The following is a 27,094-nucleotide window of genomic DNA, read 5'->3' on the forward strand; positions in this document are numbered from 1 at the left end:
CCCCACGTCGTTCGCGCCGTCGCCTATCGCCAGCGTGATGGCTTTCACGTGTTTCTTCACCATATCCACAATCTCTGACTTCTGCAGCGGAGACACTCTGCAGAAACGGCGAGGAGAAAACAGACCGAGGTGGTTGGTTGATATGAAATTAAAAAAAAAAAAAAAGCAGGCTGCATCGGAAATAAATTTAGAAGAAGATTAAAGAATATCTTGGGGAAGTAAGATGGCGGGAAAAAATATGCCGGCCGTGAGGAGAGAAGAGTGAAGCCTGGGAGACCAAGAGTGGTTAACAGTTGAAAAAGAAAGAGATAGGAGAGAGGCTGCCAGAAACATACACACACACACACACACACACACACACACACACACACACACACACACACACACACACACACACACACACACACACACACACACACACACACAGCAGTGTCTACGGCTCTTCAATGGGTATTAGGAGACATTAAATCACCGTTATGCTCATAAGATTCTGTGTGGCTCACTTTTGAAGTGTATATTTATGTGTGTGTGCGTACATCTGAGTGTGTGTGTGTGTTCAGGGAGCTTCCAGAAGTACTCCACCCTCTTGACCTGTGTCACCGATCCTCTGTCTATAACCGGTTCTGTCTCTTCACTGACAATGGAGGACCTGGGGAGGCTCGATTACAGACACTTCCCTCAAGGCCACAGAGGGAGGATGGTGAAGTGTCATGCAGCAGTCCAGAGTGTATCTCTCTTCAATTTTACGGTGTCATGCACTACATCTGTGGACAGATGAGAGCACAGCTCCTTCCTGTGGCACTGAATGCTGTGCTGGTTTTCCGTTTGGATTTTCCCTACTAATCCTTTGTTTCTTCCCTTCCTCCCTGTCATGGAAAGAACTGTGGAAGCTTTAGTTTGGAGTGTGCTGGAAATTAAAAAAGGAAAAAGTGTATTTTCACTGGTGTTTTTACCAGTACGGGAGGCAATTTTCAAAAGGATCTATTTAGTCTGTTTCAGTTTCATCTGAATGTTAAAACTGTGAGAAAAACAAATAATGTAATACAGATGTAGTGATTAGTCAATTAACAAAGAATTATTAGTAATTAGATTTTATGAAAAAAATAAATTCTAAATTTCCCAGATTCCAGCTTCTTAAATGTGAATATTTTCTGGTTCCTTTAGTCCTCCATGACAATAAACTGAATATTATTTGGTTATGATTGTTGTTCAGAACAAAACAAGGACATTTTAAGATGCGCCTTAGTCTTTGGGAAACACTAGTCAACATGTCTTTTAATCATTTTATGACAATTTAAAAGTCCAAACAATAGATTAATTGATAAAATAATCAACAGATTAATCAATAATGAAAATTTGCAGCCCCACAATTTATTTACACAAATCCAAGTTTACAAAGTTTAAAGGTACTTTCTCTGATTATTCTGGGTGTTTCAACAGATTCAAGTTTGACCAGTTGTCAAGACAATTCTGTAAGTATCAATATCTTGGGAGTATAAAAAAGACATTCATAACATTCTGGCTGTAAAAAAGCATTTGCTTACTGGTATTTAATTTGTACAGCTCAAAGGGGAGGAATGTCATATCGGGAAACGATCATGCTTGATTGCTGCTGATCTTAAGAGGAGGCTGTGTGGGAAAGAAAAAAAAAATAATCCAACCCCACACACAGTGTTTACATTCTCAGAAAGAAATGCAGCCACTAAGACTGAATTTGTCTTCATCTCTGTTTTCAAAACACGCTTTGTGTGAACAGGAGTTGCTACAGCGTGTCATTCACATCCAACACAGCTTAAGTGAGTCTTATCCTTCCTACCTGCAAATTGTATAGCGAAAACAAATACGTCTCCAAAGGTGGAGACACGTGAGAAAATTGATACCGGGGCAGAGATTAAGGCTGTACAACAAAGCAAGTTATATTTCCCACAGCTCAGGACCGCTCGTGTACAGTATGAATCAAAAACATTTACATTTTCAACAACATTACGTCAAACCAGAATATTTGTGTTTCATTATGTAATATTGACGGGCTTCGAGAAGGAACTAATTTCTTTCCAGCCAGCTGCTCCAATTTTTTTTTTTTAATTGGCTGCAAATATCTATATTACATTTCTCTGATTCGTATTAATTACTCGAAGCCTCAGTGATGCATTAAGGCAAATTTTTTTTTTTAAATATCACCACTTGATTTAAAATGCCGCCAAAGCTTCAAACATTTCCTACAAAGAAGAAGAAGAGTCACTTTCACTGTGACTGTCTGTTTGTGGAGTACAGATCTAACTCCGGAGGTTCAGCAGTGACTCCTCACCACGTTTGTCTGTGCTCTGATAACGATATTACTTAATTAAATTATGTGCAGCTGCAAGCGCCGTCACATGCAAACGGAGCACAATATGGTGCTTTTATGGAGATATGACAAAAATTAAATTATGAGCAGATGTATGAGCCTTCGCACATCCGACTGGAGCCCACAGGTCATGAGGGTGGTCTATCTTCTCTGAATATGTAAGTAGGATCATGTCCCGGTCAAGCTGGAATCACAGAGCCGGGTGGTCTGCTTAGTATTCATACGTAGGCATTTGCAAAAATCACACACACACACACACACACACACACACACACACACACACACACACACACACACACACACACACACACACACACACACACCTCGTACCACCACAGGATGTTCGCAGGGGAAAACCTCAGAGAGAGTTTTGGCCTCTGTAGTCGTTGCTGAAGGATGGGATCAACCCCTGCTCTTTGTTTTTCCTGTTCCTGCATCTGAGGTGTGTGCGAGTGCGTTTCTTGTCTTCGCGTCTCTCACCCTCTGACCACAAATCTCTCTTCATCTCAGCCTCTCTCTCTCTCTCTCTCTGTGTGTGTCTTGCTCGCTCTACCTTTCCTCTAAACACTGCTAACAGTGTCTGGGATTTTGTAAAGTGGAGCTGGAGAGATGAAAGACTCCCAGTGCTCTTCACGGTGGAGCTGAGCAGAAAATAAGCAGCCGCTAAGTCCTCCTGTAAACAAACGCACACTGAAGTCAGGAACCCATGCGTACGAGGGCACTCGACTCCGCCGCCCGAGACGCACACGTAAACATACGCAACTTCCCACACTTTGAAACATCACACGCATACGGTAGGTGAGAAATAATCTCGCAGACAACTCCACACTTGAAAGTCAAAGCTCGATCTCTTTATAGACAGGCAACCTATTACCAGTGCAATGCTTGGGATGCACATACCCCCTAATTATATGAATCACCAAGCTCCCAGCATTGAGGTCAGGACCTCCCAAAGTCTCACAATATAAATCAAGGTGATTACAGGGAAAGAGAACAATACTTTTGTTTTTTAAACTCCAACCTAATCTTTTTTTTAAAATTTTTTATCGTGATATCCTTTTTAGTTTTACCTCTAACAGTTATTCAAATTAAAGAGTGTGAGCAGCTCAAATGTTTGGTTGAGTATTCAAAGCCCCGATATGCAACTTGGAATTGTTTTGTATTAAAGGGGTTGGGAACCACAGAACTACAAAAAGTAACTTCTTATATAAAACACAATCTAAAACCAAGTGGCAACCCAGCATGACGCCGTCTTTTGGTGTATGAACTGCCGTTTTGAAGCCCTGAGTCTGGCATTGTGGCCGTCGTCATCTTGTTTTTTTAGGAACCAGAAGTGGCCATATTTGGACAACTGGAGAGAAGCGAGGGGACGATCTGACTGAAAACACGAGGACACTATGTCCCACTCACCTGCACAGCAAAACCTGACTGTACTCACAGCATGTGAATCAAACCAGACACGCCACCAAACGTACCTCTTTTTGAGGCTTAAAATCGAATTAATTGTGGAATTATTTTATTGAAAAGCCCCATCGTAGAGCCCCGCATGTGGGCCCCATGTAGGCTCAAATATGGGGCCCTAGCGGGCAGCCCACTACAAGCCCGGAAGTGTGGGCGTTGGGTGGGCTGCCCACTGGGGCCACTGCATCCATTTTTATTTACACTCGATGTCTAAAACTGGCTCAGTAGCTTAATCTTGGGATGCACTTCAAGTAATAGGGGTGCTGGTGATTTTGCTCACTATCAAGCCATAGTTAGGCTGAGAAGAAACAGAGAGAGTGAAGGAGGAAGGAAGGAAGGAAGGAAGGAAGGGAGAGACATGCAAGGAAGGATGAAGACTGAAGGATACAGGAAAGAAACCTGGCGGCTGTTTGCAAGGCCTGCGAGACCCGAGCCCAGATATGACTTGGATATACAAGGAAGAGTCAATTATGACTCTCCTGGCTACACTCTCCTGGCTACACGCTATATATACACACACACACACACGCACACGCACACACACACGGACAAAAGACGACTGGAAACTCTTTTGTCAAACATCACAGCTGGTGCAGAGAAGAAGAGTAGAACATGACCAAAAAAGGGAACATGCAGTAAACATCGTATGACCCGAGTGCACTTTGTATCAATAGAAATGTATAATGGCAATGACTGTGTATGTGTGAGCAGCTGATGCCCATTCCAGGGGTACCAGCAGTAAGTGAGTCATGGCTTTGACATTTCCATGCAGCGCATTGTATGACATTACTCCTGCTGTGCGACGGGACAGGCTTTTATCCTCCTTTTATCCTGACCGTGGGCAACCGACAACTTTTACAAACTGACGTACACGCAGGTATGCAGGGCTGCACACGGACTCGTGCACACGCACGCTTTCTCTTTATAACGCACACAACGGAGTGACAATCAATCCGTGTTGGATCCCGGGTGTTTCTTTGCATTTTTTTTTTTCTTTCGTGGGTTTCCCCAGTTTGTTTGCGGATTAATCAAAAATCCAAAGTACCCACGCTTTTGTGACAATACTTAATCTAGACTTGTGCATTTGATTTCACGGACGTTAACGATGTTTACAGAAAGCCACCTCCGCTTTACTTGAGGAAGCCTATTTTTGGTCACACAGCTGTCGTGTCCGAGGAGAATAAAAGAAGAAGTGGTACCGAGATGGAAGTATGTGGGTATATTTTTGCCTTTTTGTGCATATAGCGGGTGTTTAAAACTAAAAAGGTGGCTATTATACACATTTAACCCCAGTTGGGGGGGGGGATGCAAAACAAACAAACAAAAAGCCCAGATAATAACCAAGAGTTAAGCTGAAATATTGCAATAAAAATACTTTTGGGAGCTTTCAAATTTCAGTGTGTGGACAAACTCTCCTCTTGCATTGAACATACTGTAGGTGCTTTCTCACAACAACACAAAGATCCTATGTATCTGCAGAAATGTTGTTTAAACAGTGTGCTTGTGATCTTTACGGATACAAATTTCACGCTTTGTCTAGACTTCTTGTAGACTGATTCGTTTCAGGATTTTTTTTCCGGTCACAAGATGTAAACGTTGTCCACGCTCTCATTCCCTATAAAGTTTGTGTGCGTGTTTTCATTGGGATTTTCAACTTTCATGGGATTTATAATATTTTTCCATCGTGTTTCAACAGAATGAAACTTCATCAGAGACAAACTGGTATTTCATTTTCACTTTGAATTATTCCTTTAACTGCACCACAGATAAGCCTTGATTAATTTATATTCAAACTGTTTTCTGTAGCATGCTGAAAACAGAAAATTTCAAAACCAAAACGTAAAGCATTGAAATACTTTACGAAATGAGAAATTTTTACTTTTCCAAGCTTGCCGGATCTACGTAGATAACCTATAATAAACCCAATGTTTGCTTATGTATGCGTGTATGATAAAAGAGGATCCATACCGGCAGCAGATGACAGCTTTGCAGGACAGCGCCAAGTCGAGGAAGGCCTGGCGGAGCTCGAAGGACAGGGCGTATTTCAGCGTCTGGCCATCGATGATCAGCGCCAACTCGTTTTCTTTCCCCAGAGATTCTCCCAGAGATGAACAGTGAGCTGTCAGCGTGGCACGAGTCGCCTGCAAGAAGACAAAAACACAAGAGCGGAGGGTTTGGATTTTTCATTACATCTTTTTCTCTTAAAAAAAAAAAAAGAAAAAAAAAAGGAATAGATGTGCTTCCCAGACTGGTTTTACACATCATCAACATGCTTCACTGACACGCCTCTATCTCAGACATCTTCTCTTCCATTGTCTTAAGTCGGCAACATACTCACAGCTCTTACAGGGATACGTCAGGAAATGCTGCTGGCTTATAGTGACAATCTCTAACCCTGAGGCTCACCACTAATTGCCAACAATCTTAAATCTCGATCTGCCACCTGACCAATCATAGCTGTAAATCTGGCCCGGAAAATGACTCGTCTTCTTATGCAATCTGGCGGCAGACCTTCGGACTCGCCGCATTTTCAGGTTTGATGTTTTTTTTTTTTTTTTGTGGGGATGCTGTGGCCTCGCAAAATGTTGAAAATGCAAATCAAAAACATCAAAACACAGAGACCAATTTGTTGAAAGGTCAAAGCCGCTGGCGGTAAGTGGAAGACATATGCTCCTGGTTTCACAGTAAGCTTTCATCTGGGGGAAACAATTTGCTTCCGTGTACACTCGACAATTAAGAATGCTAGTATAAAGGCAACAGTTGCTCAAGACATCATCACATGTCGACATGCTGATGCTGTGAGGGTCCGGAAGGCATTTCAACTATGCATTTAAATGTAACATCTTAAAAAAATAAAATAAATAAATAAAAAGCAGCAACACATCACAGTGGAAGAAAAAGAGACAAAAAGAGAGAATGATAAAACGCTCAACTGGAGGAAAGGGGAGGAAAGATAAATGAGCTGGACTAATGTTGTGGCGGGGTAAAAATGCATCATTCACGTGTTTAGGTGTGTGTTTGTGTGTGTTTGTGTGTGTTTGTTTGTGTTTGTGTTTGTGTACATGCCAGCTCGCCTGCAGGGCAGTAGTTTGGGGGCGGTTTTGATGAAGCTCTTGATAATGGAGGAACAGGGATTAATAGAGAAAATAAACATCCCACAGAGATGTAATGAATTCCATGTGGAGGAGCAGACACGCTACAAGCTCCCCCCTCCTCTCCCACACACACACACACACACACACACACACACACACACACACACACACACACACACACACACACACACACACACACACACCTGAATTCTTAATTTCCAGCGACTGATATTATGATATACATGGTAAAACAGCAGGTCAAAGAGTTTAATACATATGTTAGTCCACTACTGTACACTTGGTCAGTGTCACACTTTGTCTCGCCTAAGCAGGACTACTACCTGGTACAGTTAAGAAAAAGATTTCTTCAAAGAAATCCATGTTGTTTTGTCACGGACTCGACCTGGGTGACCTCCTTCTGTGACCCTGGTCATACCTGCGTGTATTCTTCCCACCAAGGCGAATCAAAACGTGACACTGACAGGGTATCGTCTAGTGGACTGATGGGCGTATTAAATGTATACAAGAATAAAAAGTATTACCTTTTATCTTTCATTTAGCTGTTGTCAAAGACAATAGAGACTTATCTACCTGCTTAACAGTCCCAGCTCTGACTTAATATAAACCAAGACTTATTCACATGAAGGAGATCTCCAGGTGGATTCACGGTAAAGCCAATCAACCACTCAAACATTCAGCAGATGGAGCACAAGTGTTTTTTCCATTAAATGTTTTTCCAACACCGTAGCAAATAGCTCACAAACTCTATCTGGGGACAGTTCTGTAGTTGTACATGTGGAATTCAGGTTAATGACATAATAAATTAGGTATGACATGGCATGAGATGACCTAATAAAAAGGAACTGTTTGTGGAAACTTCGCCAGTACAACTGAAGACTTTGCAAGCAGTAACATAAGACCAAACTCTGGACACCAAAGTGCACAAACCTTTAAAAATTTGGCGCCGTTAAGAGTCTGTTCATTCTCTCACAGGTCAGACGGCCGCCAGTAACCCACTGAGAGAATGCAGTGACCCACAGAGAGGTGACCCCTCTGTCCACCGATCAGCATGTGCAAGAGACAACACAGCAAGTGCACGCACGCACACACACACACACACACACACACACACACACACACACACACACACACACACACACACGTATGAAACACAATCAAATGAACAATGCAGCCTCTCTTCTTCTTGCCAAATAGCGATGCACACATGCGTACCCTCCGCACACAAGTGTCCCTCCTCTTCCCAAAAATTCGCTGCTCTTGTTTTCTCAGCCTGAGGCTGTGTTTTTCTTTGTATGCCGGAATTCCTGTTTGCATTCACCTTTTTCCCCAAACAGGGGAAAGGAAAACAAAAACATAATGAAAGGATTAAAGGAGATTACAGGTTGTCAGAGTTCTGAAACTCAAAGGTGGATGTGTGTGTGTGTGTGTGTGTGTGTGTGTGTGTGTGTGTGTGTGTGTGTGTGTGTGTGTGTGTGTGTGTGTGTGTGTGTGTGTGTGTGTGTGTGTGTGTGTGTGTGTGTGTGCGTAGCACATGTGTTTTTATAGAGGAGTAAAACACGTGCATGCATGTGTGCGTGCGTGTACGTGTTGGCATGTAAACGCACAGAGGTTGTGTATTTGTATGTGTACATGTGCTTCAAGTGCGACAGCACCTTTTCCCTGCTTGTCGTCACTTCGCCACAGAGCGGACAAAAAGCCTCTGCGGTGTAACACAAAGTAAACTTGTATAAACTGTAAGAAGACAGAAGTTTTGAAGTCTTACACAAATGTCTGCATTGAGTTTGATTTTGTAAAAGCTCCTTCCAACATGACATGAGCAAATGTGTGAAGGCAGTCTCCAATTTTACATTTCCCTTTGAGTTTACTATAAATATATTAACCAATTATTTACTAGCCGTGTCTGATATCTATCATCGGATGAAAAAAGTGTAAATATCGGGTCCTAATACAGCACTGTGTCTTGTCACAGCAGGTCCAGTCAGAGCTTTTGCAGCAGTTAAAACAACCTGGGATAATAGCCGGGCTAATCCTGCAGAGACATATAGCAGATTAAAAAGGTAACTAAGGTGCAAATGCTAGTTATCTCTTAAAGCTAAAAGGCAGGCCGCTTGCAGAACAGCATGTTCGAACCAAACTGCATCCTCCTGACAAAACAACGGCATCTTTACATGAAAAAAAAATTCTCACAAGGGTCCAACCTGAACTGCTCACACTTTCTCTCAGAGGAAAAACATGAGCCGAGAAAGGAAACTGCATTGCTGCGTATTTTCTGTCTTTCTCACGCTAAATTACCTGCTGCTTTTACAGACTTTGAAGGAAAGAACGCTTGATTCTCTGATTGCAGCACTTGCAATATGACAGATCTCATTAGCAAGCATTTTTAAGTTCCAAGCTAAATGTTTATTTTTTCATATGCTCTGGCTTTGAAAAAAGCGGGAACACTCTCTCTCTCACACACACTCACACCATACTCACAGGCCCTTCTGCATGGAATTTTATCAGGTTTATATTTGGATCACAAAATGGGCAGCGCATGGCGGCGGTTTGAGATATCACAGGTCCCCTTCTGTCATTGCATACTTCACCATAACACGCACAAAAACAAACAAACACGCGTATATAAATATATATATATATATAGAAATGAATGTAGTGAGTATGGGGAAAGCCAAAAGTTGATCCATTGCAGGCCATCCACTCCAAAGACGGGGCAATTACTTATGCCATCATGATGAATGTACACGGCAAAATATAAAAGATACAGAAAAGCACTGAGCAAGATAAATAGGAGGAGGTACAAAGAATGGGGGTGGGGGACAGAAGGCAGGGAGGGTGAAGCAGACGTGGGGAAAGGCTGAAAGACAGAGCGTGAGCTGCTGAGTGAAACAAAGGCGGAGAAAGACGTGCTCATTTTTCCAGTGCAGATTCTGTCACCAGTGAGATTTAATATACCGTTTAATTATCACACTGTGCATCTGTGCAAACACCCACATCCTCTGCTGCCTGAGCCAGAAACACACACGCAGGCACACATGTGGACTTTTAACAGTGACGAGGTCCGACGTGAAAAAGAAAAGAGAGAACCATGAGAAAATTTAAAAAAAAAAAAAGTAAATGCCAGAACAATACAGCATGCAAACTGAGGCACTACAAAATCTGTGTGTGTGTGTGTGTGTGTGTGTGTGTGTGTGTGTGTGTGTGTGTGTGTGTGTGTGTGTGTGTGTGTGTGTGTGTGTGTGTAAAAATGATTAATGAGCAGAAGACAGACAGTGTTTGTTTAAGAGTTGTTCTGCGGGCAGCGTGACGAGGACCGGGGGATTGTGGGAAAGTTATACGAAATGTAGATGCAGAACTGGGTATCAAGGTGTGTGTGTGTGTGTGTGTGTGTGTGTGTGTGTGTGTGTGTGTGTGTGTGTGTGTGTGTGTGTGTGTGTGTGTGTGTGTGTACTCACAGACAAAAGTAAGACTTTACATTCATGTTCTCATTGGTCCTTCAGTATTGACTTAACAGAAGAAGACGGGGCAAAGATTTGTGTCAGTCTGTGTGTGGCATGTGATCTGAAGGTGACAGATGGCGCCTGTCACAGCTTCAGTGGTCGCAAACCGTTTACCCAGGAGGCATTGCTCACGAGGTTTGTTTTTATGAGGAGGAGCACCAAAAGGAGATCACATTACCACTCACTCATCGCCCTCACATGGCTCAGCCAGATCTCCCCCCTTCTTCTTCTTCTCCTCCTCCTCTCTTTCCAGATTGTCTATCTCATACATGAAGTACAACAAACACTACGCCTGCTTTATAAACACATATATTTTGTTGCCTGTTCCCGACTCCCCATCTAGCACACACACACACACACACACTTTTCCTGTCACAGAGTGTGTGGTCGCTTCCTGTGCATAGACAGTGTGCTGGCAGATGTGGAGGGAGTCGTGTGAAGGAGACACGGAGCGGACTTTAATGCGGCCTTTTATCTGGGAAGGAGGGAGGCGGTGGCATCTGCTGCCCGGCCGGCAACTGCAAGATCCACGGCACAGATCAGCCTTCACAGTGAGAACAGCTGAGAGAGGGTGTGAAAGATGGAGGGGAAATTTGTACAAAAATGGGAGCACGAGGTCAAGCTTGAGGAGAGGGTTTGATAAGAAGCTCCTGTTTTCCCTCCCTCACGTGCAGCTTACACTTTCAAGCATGAAGAAGCTGAGCCGGTGCGAGTTATTTTAAGTGCGATACGGTGAGTGTCACACCGATGTTAGATGAAAGCCACACCATCTTCAGTCATAATCAGAGCTCTCTGAAGTTGTCCTAAAAGATAAGCATGACCGACACCATGCGCACGCACGCACAAATGTTTCTTCTCTTACAAACACGTCCGAACTTAAATCTAGATCAGAGGCATTGAAAAGATGGGAGCCATAAACGGTATCAACAGAAGGCTGTCATCCTGTCTTGAGTATGCAGCATTGCATCTCCAGCCACTTTAAAGCGTGCATGTTCTGGAAACACCGCAAACAATAAAGCATCCAGTAGATAATGCCCTTGTCAAGTAGAAAAATTCCAGTCGTGACAATTTGTTTGTCTCTTCGTAAGCAACATGTCTGACCCGTAGCCAACACAAATGTGTTTGTACAACAACTTTACGAGAGCCATTTCAATTCCAACATGTTTCCATTACGAAATGAGATGTTGCCTTCTGTCCTCGGCCTTCTCCACAGGAGAGTCGGGACCAGCTACGGAACAGCTGCCCTGGAGATGGTGAAGAACTTGTTCAAGGATACATCAGCAGGGTGGATGGTCTCCGTCACAGAGGACCGAGGCCAGGCTTTCCATCTGAATGATGGATTCCATACCAAGTTGTTTGAGGTTGCCGGTAAATGTAGGGGACTGTATGGAAAGTCTTTGTCTGCCTTTGGCATTAGGAAAACCTATAGCTACTTCACATACTTTAGGGATAATTTCAGTGAATGTTTTTCTTAGAAAAATATCCAATGGATTTATACATTATTATCAGAGAGCCAGCTTTTATTTTAGTTTTTTAAATTTCCTTCTCATTGTTATTTGCTTTCATTCAATTCTCACCAATACAAAGATTTGTTTGAAATATCTGATTTAAAAAAAAAAAAAAAGTTTACTTGATCAGGTCACAACGTCAAATCACAACTTTCATTGCAGTATTTTTGGTTTTTACTGCCAGTCTCTTCAATCAGCACCCTCAGTGATGGCCAACATCATCTATGGCTTTTCTGATAAGTGCTAATAACACTCAGACCTAAGTAGGTTTTGTTATTGTAAGGTCTATGTTTAATCTCTGTAAAGCCATTTTCCAGGGAAGATGGGCTCAACATTTGCTTTGGCTGCAATTTAAGTGCGTAGACAAAAATTTCAAATATATATAAATGACAGGAAAAACAAACTTTATGTGATTATCGGTTCGATCCAGACGTTTGTCTTCTGAGCCAGACTACATTGACCAGACCTTGAACCGTATGCTTTCCAACAAAGCAGACAGATGGCAAAAAAAAAAAAAAAAAAAAAAAAAAATCTCCCAAACCATATTAAGATTGATCTGCTTACAGTGCTAACTGCGTTGACTTTCACCTTGGTGTGCAAATTGTATAGGCGATTCTCAGTCAAAAGTACACCTATTGCATTGACACTGAATGTTCACTCTGTCCAACTCAATTTACTCAGCATCTAAGTGGCTGTGCACGCTGTCTGGCTTTTGATGAACCGTTTACCATATAGAGGAATCACGCTGCTCTTACCGTTCACTAATAAAATTACACAACAACACTCACACACGTAGCCATGTACACACAAATGCACACAATGCTTACGCCTAAAACGTATAAGATCCAACCCCACAAAGAAACTACCTCAGTAAAAGTGGACACACTGTGATCATGTGTGGATGTGTGTTTGCGTGATCACACATGTGGGAGTGTGGAGACTGTGTGTGACTGTGTGAAAGACACATGACAGAGGGGGACAGACAGAGCCCCATGACAGCAATCAACCCACTTAGATAAAGCTTTCACACATGAAACCTGAATGCAAACAACACATAACATCTAATCTGACTCCAAATGGGAAAATAAATTGACTGAACACACATGATCTGTATATTCTGCTGCTAGAAATAGGTTGGTTAAAGAGTGCGAGAGCACCGAGAGGCCCGTATGAAAGAGACAGGACGAGAGGGAAAGAAGTGATAGTTCAGGACTTGTCTCTTTTCATCCCTTTCTCCAAAGGGGACACCAGAGACTTTAATTACCTGCACCTGTGAGCACACAAAGAGCCCCACCCACCGATCTAGCTGCGGACCACACCCTGGTTCCCACGGTAACCTGCTTAAGACCCCTAACCTCCTCCCACCTGTACAAAGAGTCCCAACACTATACATACTGTCCACAGATGAGAACGGTCTACTTACATCCAGGGAGTCCTCGTTGACGATGATGAGGGACATGCCGTGTGTCACCAGACGACAGGAGTAACCTGAGTAACAGATAGTGGAAGAAGGGGGGTGGGTATACACGGGGGATGGGAAAGGGGTTAGATGTACTCAAAACCACCCAAAACACAGGTGAAAAACTTGATTACTTGACGTGACTTGAATTTTTAACTTGACTAAAAAAAAAAAAACCTGATGCTAGGCAATGTGGACAGTGGCTACAAGCCACAGAGGCTAACCATTTAGCAAACTAACAGGCAGGTAACATAATTCAGGAAATGCAAAGGCAGTGAGTGAAAAACAATTAGGCCATTGAGAAGATCATCAATTTCCTCAGACGTAGACTGTTATCGAAGTTATGAAGACAAACTCTACATGGCATCCAACAATCCGACAAGAGTCTGCTGCTGTCCTTTATTTCTTGGACTTCTGCCTTAATCTTCCACCACAACGGCCAAAACTCCAAACACACTCGTGTCCCTGCAGCACGTCTACGCTGGCCACTGCCACATTTAGAGATATGAGGCATGTCAGGCATTTCACAGCCCACATAAAGCCTGGTATTCTTCCAGACATTATTTAATTAACTGCACAATACGTAGAGTTTCCTGTGCTGCTGCACAACAGGCCGCAGTAACTAATATACTTCGACTCTCTGACAGGATTGGCATAATGTAGTGTTCTTTAGATGCTTTCCTCTCACCTATGTTGATGGCAGTCTCTTGCTTGTCTCCAGTGAGAACCCAGATCTTGATGTCAGCCCTCATCAGAGTGGCAATGGTCTCTGGCACGCCAGCCTGGAGACGGTCCTCGATGGCTGTGGCACCCAGCAGCATTAAGTTCTGTTGGTGGAACAGAAGAGCGTGATGGAAATCATTTAAGGCATTAAGTAATATTTTAAGAACAAAGCATTGCACAAAACAGTAAATGAGGTTAAAAGAAATGATATTTTAGGCTACAAATTAAGCTAGGCATTCACAGCCTGTATGTGAGGCCTCTTTCTCTCTGGAGAACATCATCCATATCTAATTTAAGGATAAGCGTGATGCCAGCGGGTTCAGTTCAGTTGGTATAGCAGCTCATTCTGGACTCGGTTTCTTCGTGCCAAGAAGTAACCCATTACTTCTCCCCCCCTTGCTTTAATTTGTTCAACATTTAAATGCATGTGTACCCTCATTAGACACACTTGGACGAACACACAGACAGACACACAAGTTAGCACTACTGTGTTGTTGACTCCAGTTTTATGGGGCTTTTGGCAGGCTGGTGGAGGTAATTACCCTTGTGGTCTCCCAGTCAGAGCTCCCCTCCTCCTCCTCCTCTTTCTCCTTCTCCTTCTGCTGCTTCTTTTTTTTTTCTTCATCTCGTCACTTACTTTTCTCACCTCGACTCTCTCCTATAAATCCTTGGGTTTCCACACCTATCAGTTCAGCTCTCTACTGGAAATCCTCTCAGCTGAACTCTCTATATCCCTTTGATTACTAGAAAGTAATCTTGAATGGTCAGACAGCTGGCATTGTCTTGGTAGAAACCAAGACAATGCCAGCTGTCTGACCATTCAAGGTTTCCACAATGCTCTGAGCAAAGACCAGTATGTCTGTACATTATGATAAAAGACAAAATCACACACCTCGAAAGGTAAATATAACCGTGATTGTAATTTAAAGAGTAATGAAATGGGACAATGGTTAAGTGAGACTAAATGGAGCCACTCTGCCACCTGCTGGCCACGAAGCAGTATGTGTTGCAGGATGTGTGAGTGAATCAGGAGGATACTGTTTGTTCCATCGTCGGACAATATGTCTTTTCAATTTAATGTTTGCTACAAAAAGAAACTTAATTCAAAATAAACCTGTCCACCACAGAGAGTTTACCTGTCAAACTCTGGGATGTTAAATGTTTTTATTACGTGGTTCCTTGTTTTGTTTTTTACATTTTAAATATTTTACCTAGAGCTTTTCAGTCTTAAAAAAAACACAAACACTACAGCAAATCAAACAATATTGATACCAACATACCCACAAGCATACACAAAAAAATCTAGACAATAGTACAGAGAATACCATAAAAATGAACCCTTTCATGTATAGAGGCCACTACAGTGGACAGCTGTTTTCTTGTATATGCATGGGTTTTGATGGCATAGTTCCACATCAGCACCGACGGTGAACGCTATTGCATCATCCCATACGAGGCTGATGTGCAAATATGCCATCAAAACCCATGCATATACAAGAAAACAACATTTGAATAGCTGTCCACTGTAGTGACCTCTATACATGAAAGGGTTAAGGCTGTGTTTGGAAAGAATCTGGCGATGTGATGAGTGGTGAATATAGTGGTTATGATTCAATATATTGCAGTACTGTAAGCAAGGCAGTATATTGCAATTTTATAAGACCTAATTTAAAGAAAACTATCACAGTTTACTACTTCGTGTCTCAGCTTGTGTTGTTATGTTGGAGTGGAAAAGTCAAATCGCCGAAGACAGATCACAACACTGCTATCTGGGGGTTTACAGACGCAACTTAAAATGAACTACGGTCTGTCAGAAATCTTTGCAAGTGAACTATTAATTAAAAATCAGTATAGTATCACAAAATATAATCTCTTGAAACTCAATTGTATTGATATTTTCTTACGCCGCTCCCCCCACTGAAGTGACACAGGAAAGGTAGGCTTACTTACTGAGGCTGATTAACTCTTAAAATGGAGATATGTGCAAGCGCTTTGCTCTCACCAAGCCACCGATACACATCGCTACAGATGAAAAAGACGCAGTGTTTACCTTTTCTATTAGTTCGTAACACTCCTCTAGTTTCTGAGCGCGGTCTTTGAGCACGGTGCTGACACGATTGTATTCCTTCAACCACTCCTGATAGGCTTCATCCTCCAGGTCCACATAGGCGAAGCACAGCGTCCTCAGGCCTGAGAGGATGGAAGGAGGGTGAGATGCTCAAACATTGTGGTCAGAGCAGAAATAGGTGCTGCAGTTTTCAGGCGGGATTGAATACTTTAAATGCTTTTTGAGTGTAAAGCTGAGGCGGAAAGAAAACCCGGGAGAGGTGGCTGTGGTGGGATATAAATGTCAACCAGAGTTGGGAAGTGATGCAGAGTAACGTTTTTGAGTTGTTATTTATTTCTGAACATCTATTGGCTGCAGGTCAGAGGTACTGGTGTTCTGATTGGATGTATTACTGGACATATTCAGTGTAACCTTCTGCATGGGCTTGTAGATGGAAGTCTTTTAGGGCGTATAGTTCAAGACTAACTCACGAGCCATTCAATTTGAAAAACAAAAACTATGCCTCTATGTTTCTTATAGATTAAAAAAAAAAAGCTTTCAAATACTGACAAAACTGAACCTAGAAAATAGCTCTGGTTGAGTAAGAAAATCAACACAAAGAAACAATGGTTATCCCCCTCCTCCTTCCTTTCTCTTTCATCCTTCTTACCTTCAGTAGCAAACTGTTCCAGATGAGCCACCGTTAATTCTTTGTACTGTGAAGCCTCAGTCAGACGTTCAAAAATAACATTATCCTGCCAAGAAATAATAATAACAATAAATTCAGCATTAAATGAAAAGTATGTAACGACCTTTGCCGTGCTGAATGATACGGATAATGAGATAAACATACCGCTCCTTTGCAGTACAGCCGTAGCTTCCCACTGGGCGTCCTCACCACCACAGACATGCGTTTGCGATTACTGTAAAGGAAACAGTGGGGTTCAGTTTCAACACACAACAGTTTTACATGAAGACTTATTTACTGGCTGAGAAGACCTTTAATGGGAGCAGTACCTGGAAAACTCCAGCACATTCAGTAGCTCATAGCTCATCTCATTACCTCTCTGAAATACACAGAAGAAATAGTCAGCTCCTGTTGACAAAGCAGATGTCATTCCAGGGAAATGTGCAGACACGCACTCACAGCTTCAATGATGACTGAATGAGGGGTCCGAGCGGTGAAGACAAAGCCAAGTCCTTTGGCTCCTTTGACCAGCGCTCCTTCGTCGGGCGAGGAGGCCTGGTAGATGATCTGGTTCTCCTCCCTCTCGGGGACCACCGTGTGGCACACGGCCATCATCGTCAGAAACTCGCAGATCTGAGGTGATGTGGGCTGAACACACAAATGGGCGGACGTGTTTTTTTTGTTTTTTTTTAGAAGAGCAGCCTCTCGTTGATTTTGGGCAGTTAGTTAGCTTTAAATACAGATATCGGAGAAAAGCCTCTGAGACACCTACGTGGTTCTTCTCAATGTTTTGAATTAAGGTTGGGTCGTCAAACTCTGTCGAGTTGTTGCTGTTGGAAGGCAGAGTGCTGTGAGACAAAAAAAAATACATACAGAGGGGAAAAAAATGTTGGCATTTAAATATAAATACAGGCTAAAGTGGACAAACTCTCTGGGTATTGTTCTGATCAAAGCAAACATGTAAAGCTCCAAAATAAAGACAAGATTATTAGAACGAGAAAGACGGCTGAGACAGACAGCGGTCACTGACCTGAAGTCGTCCATTGAACGATCACAGTCAAGATCAGGGAAGTGGCTGCATTATGAATAAGGTCGGATTGCAAAAGGAATTCGGTCAAAATCAGTAGATGGGTTGATTAGTTAATTTGATCGTGCACTACTTCAATCAACTGAGTAACAGCTCATTCTATATTAATCAAGTTAGTCTGAAACATGAATTAGTAAAACAGTTATAGATCGAAACTGCGAAAGTGCATTTAGTGGCCTTCCGAGCTAATTTTCTTTATGGGATGCCACTTTTACTAGTCGAGCTAAAGGCAAAGATGAATGTAGAGAAAAGATGTAACTGACCCGTATGTAATTCCTGCAATGGTACACTTCTTAAAGTGCATGACATTACAGGTCAGAGTTCCCGTCTTGTCGGAAAAGAGATACTTGACCTGGAAAAGACAGTGTGTTTAATTAGCCTTGTATTAACAAAGTGTGCGTGTAATGGTAATTGTGGGTGCTTTCCATTCTATAGCCTCTGATGATCAGGAGGGAGAAGAACTGACCTGGCCCAGTTCCTCATTAAGATTAGACGTGCGAGCCATGGCTGGTGTGTCTGTCTCCGAGTAGTACATCTCCACATCCTGGGGACAAAACAAATCCATCAGGAATATTTCACCACTTATAGTTAAAAAAAAATATGAGAACGTGCATTAAACAATCCAGACGTGTCATACCCAGTTGATGAAGAGGGCCTGTGTGAACTTAACCACCTCCAGAGTGACCAGCAGGCTGATGGGGATCAGGTTATTGTACAGGATGATGAACGTCAGCAAGTTGTATGCAAAGTTTGTGGAGATGTCACCTGATGTCACACACACACACACACACACACACACACACACACACACACACACACACACACACACACACACACACACACACACACAAAATTCCCTCATTTACTGACCTTTGATTGTGTATTTACCTTCAATTTTCATTACCATAAGGAGGCTACTGGTCGCTAGGTGTAGTATATTTTTGCATGTTCTCACCGGCCCGGGACAAGTACCAACAGGCGTCCTCTGTGTGTTCTTTGTTCCAGATGGCTGCGCCCACAGAGCTGACCAGTGCCATGACCAGCAGGATGCCAAACAGGACCAGGATCTGCATGTTGGTGACCCGCTCCACATTAGATCGCTTCAACGGCGCCTTGGTGGAGTTCTGGGTTGTGGACAGGATGGAGTGAGAAACACAAATGCATTGAGTCACAATGTTGTCTCTGGGGGGGGGGGGGACCCTTTAAACCCTCAGTTTTACTACTTTAATATTTCATATGCACATACTAACATGAATCTATGAGAAATATTTGTCCTTTTTTTTAGCAGAAGACTGTGTAAACAATCCAAACACAGGGACTGAAGATGAAGTTCTCCTCGGATTGGATGTGCTCCCAGTTATGAATGTGTCACAGTTAATTCAAATCTCTAAACTTGTCTAATAAGGGTCATAAAGAAGATTTTAATTATTAAACAATATAACATTTTAATCTAATTGCCTCTTCTTTGTATCATTTGAAGTCAGGAAATTTCAAGCCTTACACACAGTTTACCGACATCCCCCTGGATTCACCTGCATCAGTTTGGAGTCGTGTCCGGTGTAGACGACGATCCCCACAACCCACTGTGTGTTCCTGAGCTGAGCACCACGCAGCAGCACCTGGTCTGGACCCAGAGGAGCTGGACTGAAGGAAAAGAGAGGTGACAAGCAGAAAACTATTAATTTGATATTAATCAAATATAGAAAACACACAGATACAAAATGACTGGCTGTTTATTGGCATGCTAGAGTACGTTTAAGAGCGGTCTCCGTCTGTTTCGGTTCAACAGATGACGTTGGAAACTGATGACTCTCAGCCAAGTGTGCAGTAGTTGCTTATAACTTTAAGAAAGATGAACGCTGGACTTTGCCATTTCATTTTGGAATTCAATCTCTTTTGTGCTGGATATGATAACAGTAAACTCTTTATCTATAAGTTGTTGACCACGTCTGTCATGCATAAAGAACTTATCTAGATGCTATTGATGCACTGTACAAGTTAACACTGCCAGTGCTTTCGCCACTGTTAATTAATGGCTGATGAGAAAAAACACTGCACGAGTGTCTCACTTCTGGTTCTCCAGCCGCAGTGTGCCAGTGAAGTCATACAGGTGTCTGTTGGGGCCTTCGCACTCCAAGCGACCGGACAGCGCCATCAAATCCTCAAGGGTCTGAAAAGTGGCTGTGAGGGAGAGACCCTGAAAGAACATGACCGTGACAAGTAAGAGTGAAGGAAGGATTACTGAGGGAGCACTTCAACCTAGCACGTCGTAGAAAAGCAAGGTTCATAAATACAAAACAGGTCAACCACTGATAGAAAGCAGCTAAAAAGAAAACCAAAACTACATGAATCACAATCAGGGAAGAAGTTCCACACAGATCACGTGCAGAATCAACGAACTGAGAAAACAAACTGAGACTTCGTACCTGTCGGATCTTCAGGTTGGTTTCTCCATCCAGGTTCGAGGTCTCAGTGTAACACATGGCCTGTGGCTCGCTGTGAAGAGGAAGACGGAGTTACAACAAAACAGTGTAAAGCTTCAAAGGGTTCATTCATCAACTGAAAAGAGACATATCAGTGACTAGGTTGAATACTGAATAATTGATTAAGGGTTTACTTTAAAATAAGAAATATTAATAATACTTTTAAACAATTGTTTACAATCATAAAAATTCATTATCAAACATTTGCTTCCTTTATTTTGAATGACTTTGTATGACTCTTTTATCAATTTTAAGACAATAAGTTGGGCATCAGTAATTCAAGGTAGGAATTAATCATTATTTTCATATTTCATATCAAAAATATTAATCAAAAACAAAGTAAGTAGATTATTTTTATTAGCCAAACATTAGTGGCAACAATAAAAATGTTAATGTGGGACGTATTAAGAGACAAACGCACACAAAGGCACACAGAGAGCGCGCGCGCGCACGCACGCACGCACGCACGCACGCACGCACGCACACACACACACACACACACACACACACACACACACACACACACACACACACACAAAGACGTCTGACCTGGAGGACACTATAACCATGTCAGCTGGAAGGTGCTGCCCATTGGTCACCTTCACTATGTCTCCTACTGCCACCTTGTGGCCAGGATGCAGCAGTGCATCAGCATCAGGGGTGAAACAGATGGGACCAAAGAAAAAGGGGGGTGTTAAGGCAAAGGGTAGGAGGGAATGGGGGGGGGGGTAAGAAAAGAGGACAGAGAGAGGAAACAACAGGCAGGTTCATTAGTGACCAGCAAGGACGCAGCCAACAGAGAGAGAGAGAAAGACTTGAAATATTGTGACAGTGAGCACAGCAGTGCATCACTTAAAACTGTTCTGATTAAGCTGCAACAGAGACAGACCCAAAGACAAGGAGATCACAAGCATGGAGATATGAGAGAAATTTCTTATGGAGTTCTGCACAGTTCAACTCGGTTCAAGGTGCTGCAGCCAATTTAAGAATTACAAAAAATTACAAAACAGTAGCGTGTGGAAAGATACTTTTCAAAAACTGGGAGAAAGCTTGAACAAAAACAATTATAAAGTTAATAATAAAGTTAAAAAATAATAATTGTGAGGCCAAAAACATTCTCTGGATCATCTAATTCAAAAGACTAAAAAATATTTAATAAAAACCGAGGTCTGGGAAAGCATGTCGAGATCACTATCACAGTAGACAGACAAGATAAAACACCAGACCAAGACACAGCGGCGACTCCCTCGCAAAAATAGTGTCACAGGGAACTTGTTTTGGTGAAACGTTTACAGGTGAGGAGGCGAGCCCTGGCACTAAAATTAATAAAATGTATCATTTTCAGACGCATCGAGGACGAGGAGGAGGATGTCGACTGAAATATAGGACCAATGGCAGGCTTTTAGCCAACACTGTACACCCTGCGAGTGAAAATACATCAGGTATGGTTGAAACTGAAACTTCTTCAGGTTAGCTGACGCCCTGTGATTAGCAGCGGGACGCTTGTTTTCCCCTCACACACGAGGGGGAGAAAAACTCGACTCCAAGAAATACCAGGATCCTGGTGAATGTTAACTGCAGCATTATCAATTCCTCAACACAGCTCTTCCTTCTAGGACCTTATACAGGGCCAACTGGCTCTCTGCCAAAGCACTAACTCTGCTGAACCCACAACATGTAATTAGTAATCATGTATGAGGCATAAGCGGAACGTTTCATGTTTTATGGGCTTGAAAATTACCTTTGACTCCAGTTAACAAGAGAAATTACAGATGTCTCACTCCACGCAGAGTTTATGACAACAAAGCCAAAATATTTGATAAAGTCAGAATTTAAAAACTTACAGCAAAAGGTTAAGAAAATAATGGAGCCTTTCAGGGAAACTACATGTTCCCACTTCTCTTCAACACAGACATGAATTAGTTCAAAGAGAAGCTGGAACAAATTCCTTCACCTGTCATGACAGTATGCAACAATGGGGCTTAATTCCTGCTATACACGCTTGCCACCCAGATAACAAGGACTCAAATTTGATTTGATGTGACCTGCTGGAGCAAAACTGCACACAGCTGGATTCAGTTAATGAGTGCAACCAAAAGGAAGCCCAGATCTGAAAAAAAATAGTCACATTTTGATGTCGGAAGTTTGACATATTGAATGAATAAAGCACTAAATCAACATAAACCTTTTACATGGCCATGAAATATCAGCACTAATTGGACAAGTGCCTTCTCGCTGTCAAGGATCTGAAGCAGACCCCACACAGACTGAGTGACTACAGTCTAGACTCTAGACACAAAAAAAATAAATAACCTGGAGACTAAACCAGGAGGAAATATGTGATGAGTGCTCAACGGGTGAAATGGAGACAGAAAAGCAGAATGTCCGAAAAAATACCAGCAGTAGGAAACCATTAATTTGCTCTTAAAACACAGTTTTACTGTTTGTCTTATTGTGTGACTGCTCTTGTTTCTGCAGATGTTTCTTGTATCTCCTTTATTTGCATATTTACTTCGGTTTCCTGTTTTGTTAGAGGAAATATGTTTCTATACTTCTTTTTTAATACTTCTTGCAATATTATTTGACCTCATTCATGCCAACTAAATGAATTGTAAGGATGAGAGAGGGGTAAAGAGAAAGCGCGGGAGTGACGAGTGAGAGCAGCAGAGTTCAAGTATGTGATGATAGTGATACCTGTTTCCAGATAATCGTCTGCCAAGCTCCGTTCCGCAGCACTGAGAGACAAGGACAACACAGCCATCAGTCAGCCTATAGAGCAGCTCTCATACAGTATTCATAGGAACCAAACTTTTGTCTGGGGCAGTGTGCCCTGCACTATAATGACGGACAGATAACAGCCATTCACACAGCCATGAAAGGAAAATAAAGCCCACGCAAATAGACGCAGGCACACTCATGGAAAACCGAACGGACAGTGGATGCATATTAACAAGCGCACATGCACACGCGCACACACCTGTCGTCTTCTTCTTGTTGACCGTGTTGTCTGCTTTGTGTCTTTTCTGTAACGAGACGGATGAAAAGATTTATCAGCTCTCTCTCTCTCTCGCTCTCTAAATATTTGAGAATGAGCAGAAGCTCCCCTCCTGAACGTGTTGAGAGGCCGCCGTGGTACTCACGTAGTCCTCTATGATCTCTTTGATGCCAGCCACAGTGAGGATGAAGATGAGCGGGACCAGGGTGGTGTAGCGACCGGTCGGTGATACATCAGGGATTTGCTGATGAGACACAAGAGAGGCAACACTTAGACGTCCCTGCAGATAAAGTGTTGAGCGCCTTGAAGCGTCGCAGTGACGGCGAAGATAAACACCAGCTGTTTATGCATTAGGCAGCATTGTGCTTTTTGAGAACAGCCGTGTTTCACGGGAGAAACAAGAAAACCAGACAAGCCCTCCTCTTCTACCGTCACTCAGGGAAAAGCCGGTGTTGCAAACCACTCGGGCGGCGACTACGGCGCGGGACACATGAGTGTTTTCTACGATCACATTTCTTGTTAAATTTGCATTTTTAATGGTTGTTCACCCAACTTTTAGGAGAATTCTTCAAATTTAGCACAAAAATTCACTTGGACTCGAGGATGAACTGATTCGTTTTGTGGCCAAAGGTCAGAGGTCACTGTGACTCTGATCCGTCCAATGCTCGCGAACACAATATTTCCGAAACACCTCGAGTCTGGACAACCATGAATGTTACTATCCCTAGACTGGTTGGTGGAGGCATACAACCACAAGGCGGTAATTCTAGTTTTGTTAATGTAGAGAAGGGCTAAAAGCTGAGGACTACAAATATTTACTGAATTATTAATTAATAAATACTATATTAATGCTAGTATATGCCTGTAAAGTGACCCATTTATACAATAATGATCGATCATATTTACAATAATATTTATCACATTTTGAATTCTTATTTCTTCAGATGTTCTGAGAAAATGTACCAAATCTTAACTTTTATCATCTTAAGAAAACCTATTGAAAATCCATAACAGAGTATTTCAGGAACCGCTCGGTCTGTGCAAATCCCAAAAATGTTTTTAAACAGACTTTCCTAGCTGTATCATTTAAAGCCTGCGTAGACCACAGAACCAAACCAAAACCAAACAAGCAGCACACTGAGCCAACAGCGCTGGCAGCTGTTGTTGTGCATGGGGTTTACCTGCATGAGTGCGATGAACAGGAAGAAAGCATTGGCAGCCCGTCGGATCTGCTCGTACAGGAACCGGGGCAGGAAGGTGAGAACCCCATACTTGGTGGTACTGCGGAGGAAAACAGGGAGAGAAGAGAGGACTTTACAACTTGTTTATGTTCAGACAGATAGAGGAAGAAGAGGGCAATGCATTAGCGAAAGGAGGAATTCATACATAAATTGTGCGCTAATGATTTCTTTTTAACCTGAAGTGCTTAAACAGCGTTACCTTAAAAGGTTGAATAACAAAGAACCACATTTGGGTTTTAATATAGCATCACTTGAAAATCTATTAGAAACACTCGATTATGCTCGGGGAGAGTAAAGAGGGCCATTATATACTGCACACACGTCACACCTATTAATAGACCAAGACCTTTCATCCTGCACTCTAAATTTACACCCAAAACCCCCCAAAAATAGGTGCAAGAAACCTTGGCAACCTCAACCTATCTGTCAATCAGCTGTATTGATTAGCCTTGTTAGAGCCAGGAGCTACAGTAAGAGCTTTTAGAGAAGCTAAAAATAAAAAGTCGCCCTTCAAGTCAAGGCCCGCCTTGTTTTGTTTTTTTCCTGTGTGTCCGGACTGAAGTGTAAGAGCTTCAGCAATGGCTTTTATTTCAGTGGACAGCGCATGTTTGTGTGTGTGTGTGTGTGTGTGTGTGTGTGTGTGTGTGTGTGTGTGTGTGTGTGTGTGTGTGTGTGTGTGTGTGTGTGTGTGTGTGTGTGTGTGTGAGTGCATAGAGTGCATGCAACAAATGGCAAAAACACAGCCCTTTAACACAGTTCAGAATCTCCAAGGATGAACCCACGACCTCTTTTTCCATCTGCCGTACTCACACAGACACAGAGATACAAAAAGCAGGACATCACACGAAAAAAAAGTGGAGGAGGAACAGCTGTGACTGTGCCACACAAGACACACACACAAGACACACAGTATTCCTGACCCTGATGCTCTGGATACCTCGGAGTTAGTGATCCTACACCTGTGATCCAGCAGATAAAGTTGCTTTAATCTAATCAAAGACAAGCGACACCGGACTCCACAAACACCAACACACATGTTTCCACAGTATCAGACAAAAAAGAAAGAAGAAAAAAAAAAGTCCAAAGCATCTGGCTGTTATTTTCCATAGTATAGATGTCCAACTTGCTGGTGGCGTTAACAGCTGTTGGCTGCAGGGAGTGATGCTCTCCCGCTGCTGTGTGGCTTTGTCGGGTTTTTATGAAAAACAGACAGCGTTCTTCATACATTAAAAGCCCCCCAAAAAAGACAGGGCAAAACTCAAGAGAGGAGTGGAAGCACAGAGGCAGGTGTCTATTTCTAGGAACAATCAGTAGGTTACTTTGCATCATGTTGCAGAAAAACAACTGCCTACATTAAAATATGGGAGGGGAGGATCTGGGAAATAGGGAAGAGGTGAGTTGAGTATACAGAAAAAAGCTACAAGGCTTTCATCCCAGAAAAAAAATCAATAAGGATATTGAACCTTTAAAACACAAACCAAAGAGTTACAGGAACATATAAGTGCAGGCCTCTCGAGCCAGAGTGCTCCTGCTTCTCCAATCAGGATGCAGCATGAGCAGAATACCACACATGGTCCAATCTGATGATTCAGGGAGTATCCGCCTGAATCTCATTTGTAGGGCTGAAATAGGCCCTTTTAAAAGTGAAACCAAATCTCCTGTAAATAATGGCAGGACCGGTGGATGTCACATGATTAATGGCAAGCCGTCCACTCACAGAACGTGAGCCTGGTGCTCCCTTTGGCGCCACAAACAAATTACTGAGCACAAATAGGAATGATACAAGATAAACTACGAGACAAATTACACTGGCATCTGACTCTAATAATGGTTGCCTGACACAGCTGAGCCCATGAGATAGGCCGATGACAGCTGTAACGATAAATGAGATTCTTCACTGCAGCACATGCTGTTTGGCTGTGCCCTTGACAGACAATTACATACTCTCAGGAAATTCACTCGGATGATGACGACTCCTGAACCACAGGGGTACACGCACAATATATATATATTAAAAAAAAGATAAAAGTGTGGTCCCAGATTTGTAGTTAATTTCTCCTTGCCAAAGCTGTTCAGATCACAGAAGGTCATGGCTCAAAGAATCACACCTACGGAGGACAGACCTTTGACCGAACAGGCGAGGAGCTGCTATAGTTTATGTAAACACATGTAAGTGTAGTTACTTTACTCTTATTGGCACCCTTTAATATTCATGTGGACGTATTGATTCAGCAACAATGTCATGTTAAACCAAACACACCAAGATTCTCAAGTGGCTTTCAGGCGGTGACGCATGTTAGCCTGACCCTTTGGTACCGCCACAGAGCAGCAAATACTCACTTAATAGATGAGTTATTAAACGGCCTTGTCAATAGAGTTTAACTGGTAAGACTGCCAGAATTTTAGGAGGAAAGCATATATTGGGATGTAAACAAAGTCTCA

At 42.6% G+C, this 27,094-nt stretch overlaps 1 protein-coding gene across 6 annotated transcripts in view; it reads right to left on the reverse strand.

Moving 5' to 3' along the window:
- Nucleotides 1-27,094, reverse strand: part of atp8a2 (ATPase phospholipid transporting 8A2) — a 49,521-nt gene that overhangs the window by 14,572 nt on the left and 7,855 nt on the right. For 4 of the 6 annotated variants that reach the window (XM_069703609.1, XM_069703608.1, XM_069703606.1 and 1 more), the window contains 23 exons: nt 24,593-24,692; nt 23,557-23,655; nt 23,394-23,439; nt 23,111-23,151; nt 20,966-21,039; nt 20,360-20,429; nt 20,003-20,130; nt 19,466-19,577; nt 18,889-19,057; nt 18,571-18,698; nt 18,400-18,477; nt 18,197-18,285; nt 17,877-17,921; nt 17,619-17,694; nt 17,306-17,494; nt 17,176-17,225; nt 17,012-17,081; nt 16,829-16,913; nt 16,162-16,301; nt 14,077-14,215; nt 13,353-13,417; nt 5,777-5,949; nt 1-97 (listed from right to left, as the gene is read on the reverse strand). The exon at nt 1-97 is cut by the window's left edge and continues 87 nt beyond it. In XM_069703609.1, the coding sequence (XP_069559710.1) occupies nt 1-97; nt 5,777-5,949; nt 13,353-13,417; nt 14,077-14,215; nt 16,162-16,301; nt 16,829-16,913; nt 17,012-17,081; nt 17,176-17,225; nt 17,306-17,494; nt 17,619-17,694; nt 17,877-17,921; nt 18,197-18,285; nt 18,400-18,477; nt 18,571-18,698; nt 18,889-19,057; nt 19,466-19,577; nt 20,003-20,130; nt 20,360-20,429; nt 20,966-21,039; nt 23,111-23,151; nt 23,394-23,439; nt 23,557-23,655; nt 24,593-24,692 (2,263 nt within the window). The remainder of the gene's footprint in view (nt 98-5,776; nt 5,950-13,352; nt 13,418-14,076; nt 14,216-16,161; nt 16,302-16,828; nt 16,914-17,011; nt 17,082-17,175; nt 17,226-17,305; nt 17,495-17,618; nt 17,695-17,876; nt 17,922-18,196; nt 18,286-18,399; nt 18,478-18,570; nt 18,699-18,888; nt 19,058-19,465; nt 19,578-20,002; nt 20,131-20,359; nt 20,430-20,965; nt 21,040-23,110; nt 23,152-23,393; nt 23,440-23,556; nt 23,656-24,592; nt 24,693-27,094) is intronic. The other 2 variants (XM_069703605.1, XM_069703607.1) reach the window with 2 other exon arrangements.

This window comes from Brachyistius frenatus, unplaced genomic scaffold, assembly GCF_029030835.1.
Source record: "Brachyistius frenatus isolate BFR_SWC_R1_liver_20210118 unplaced genomic scaffold, ASM2903083v1 Contig_47, whole genome shotgun sequence".
Taxonomy (NCBI): domain Eukaryota; kingdom Metazoa; phylum Chordata; class Actinopteri; family Embiotocidae; genus Brachyistius; species Brachyistius frenatus.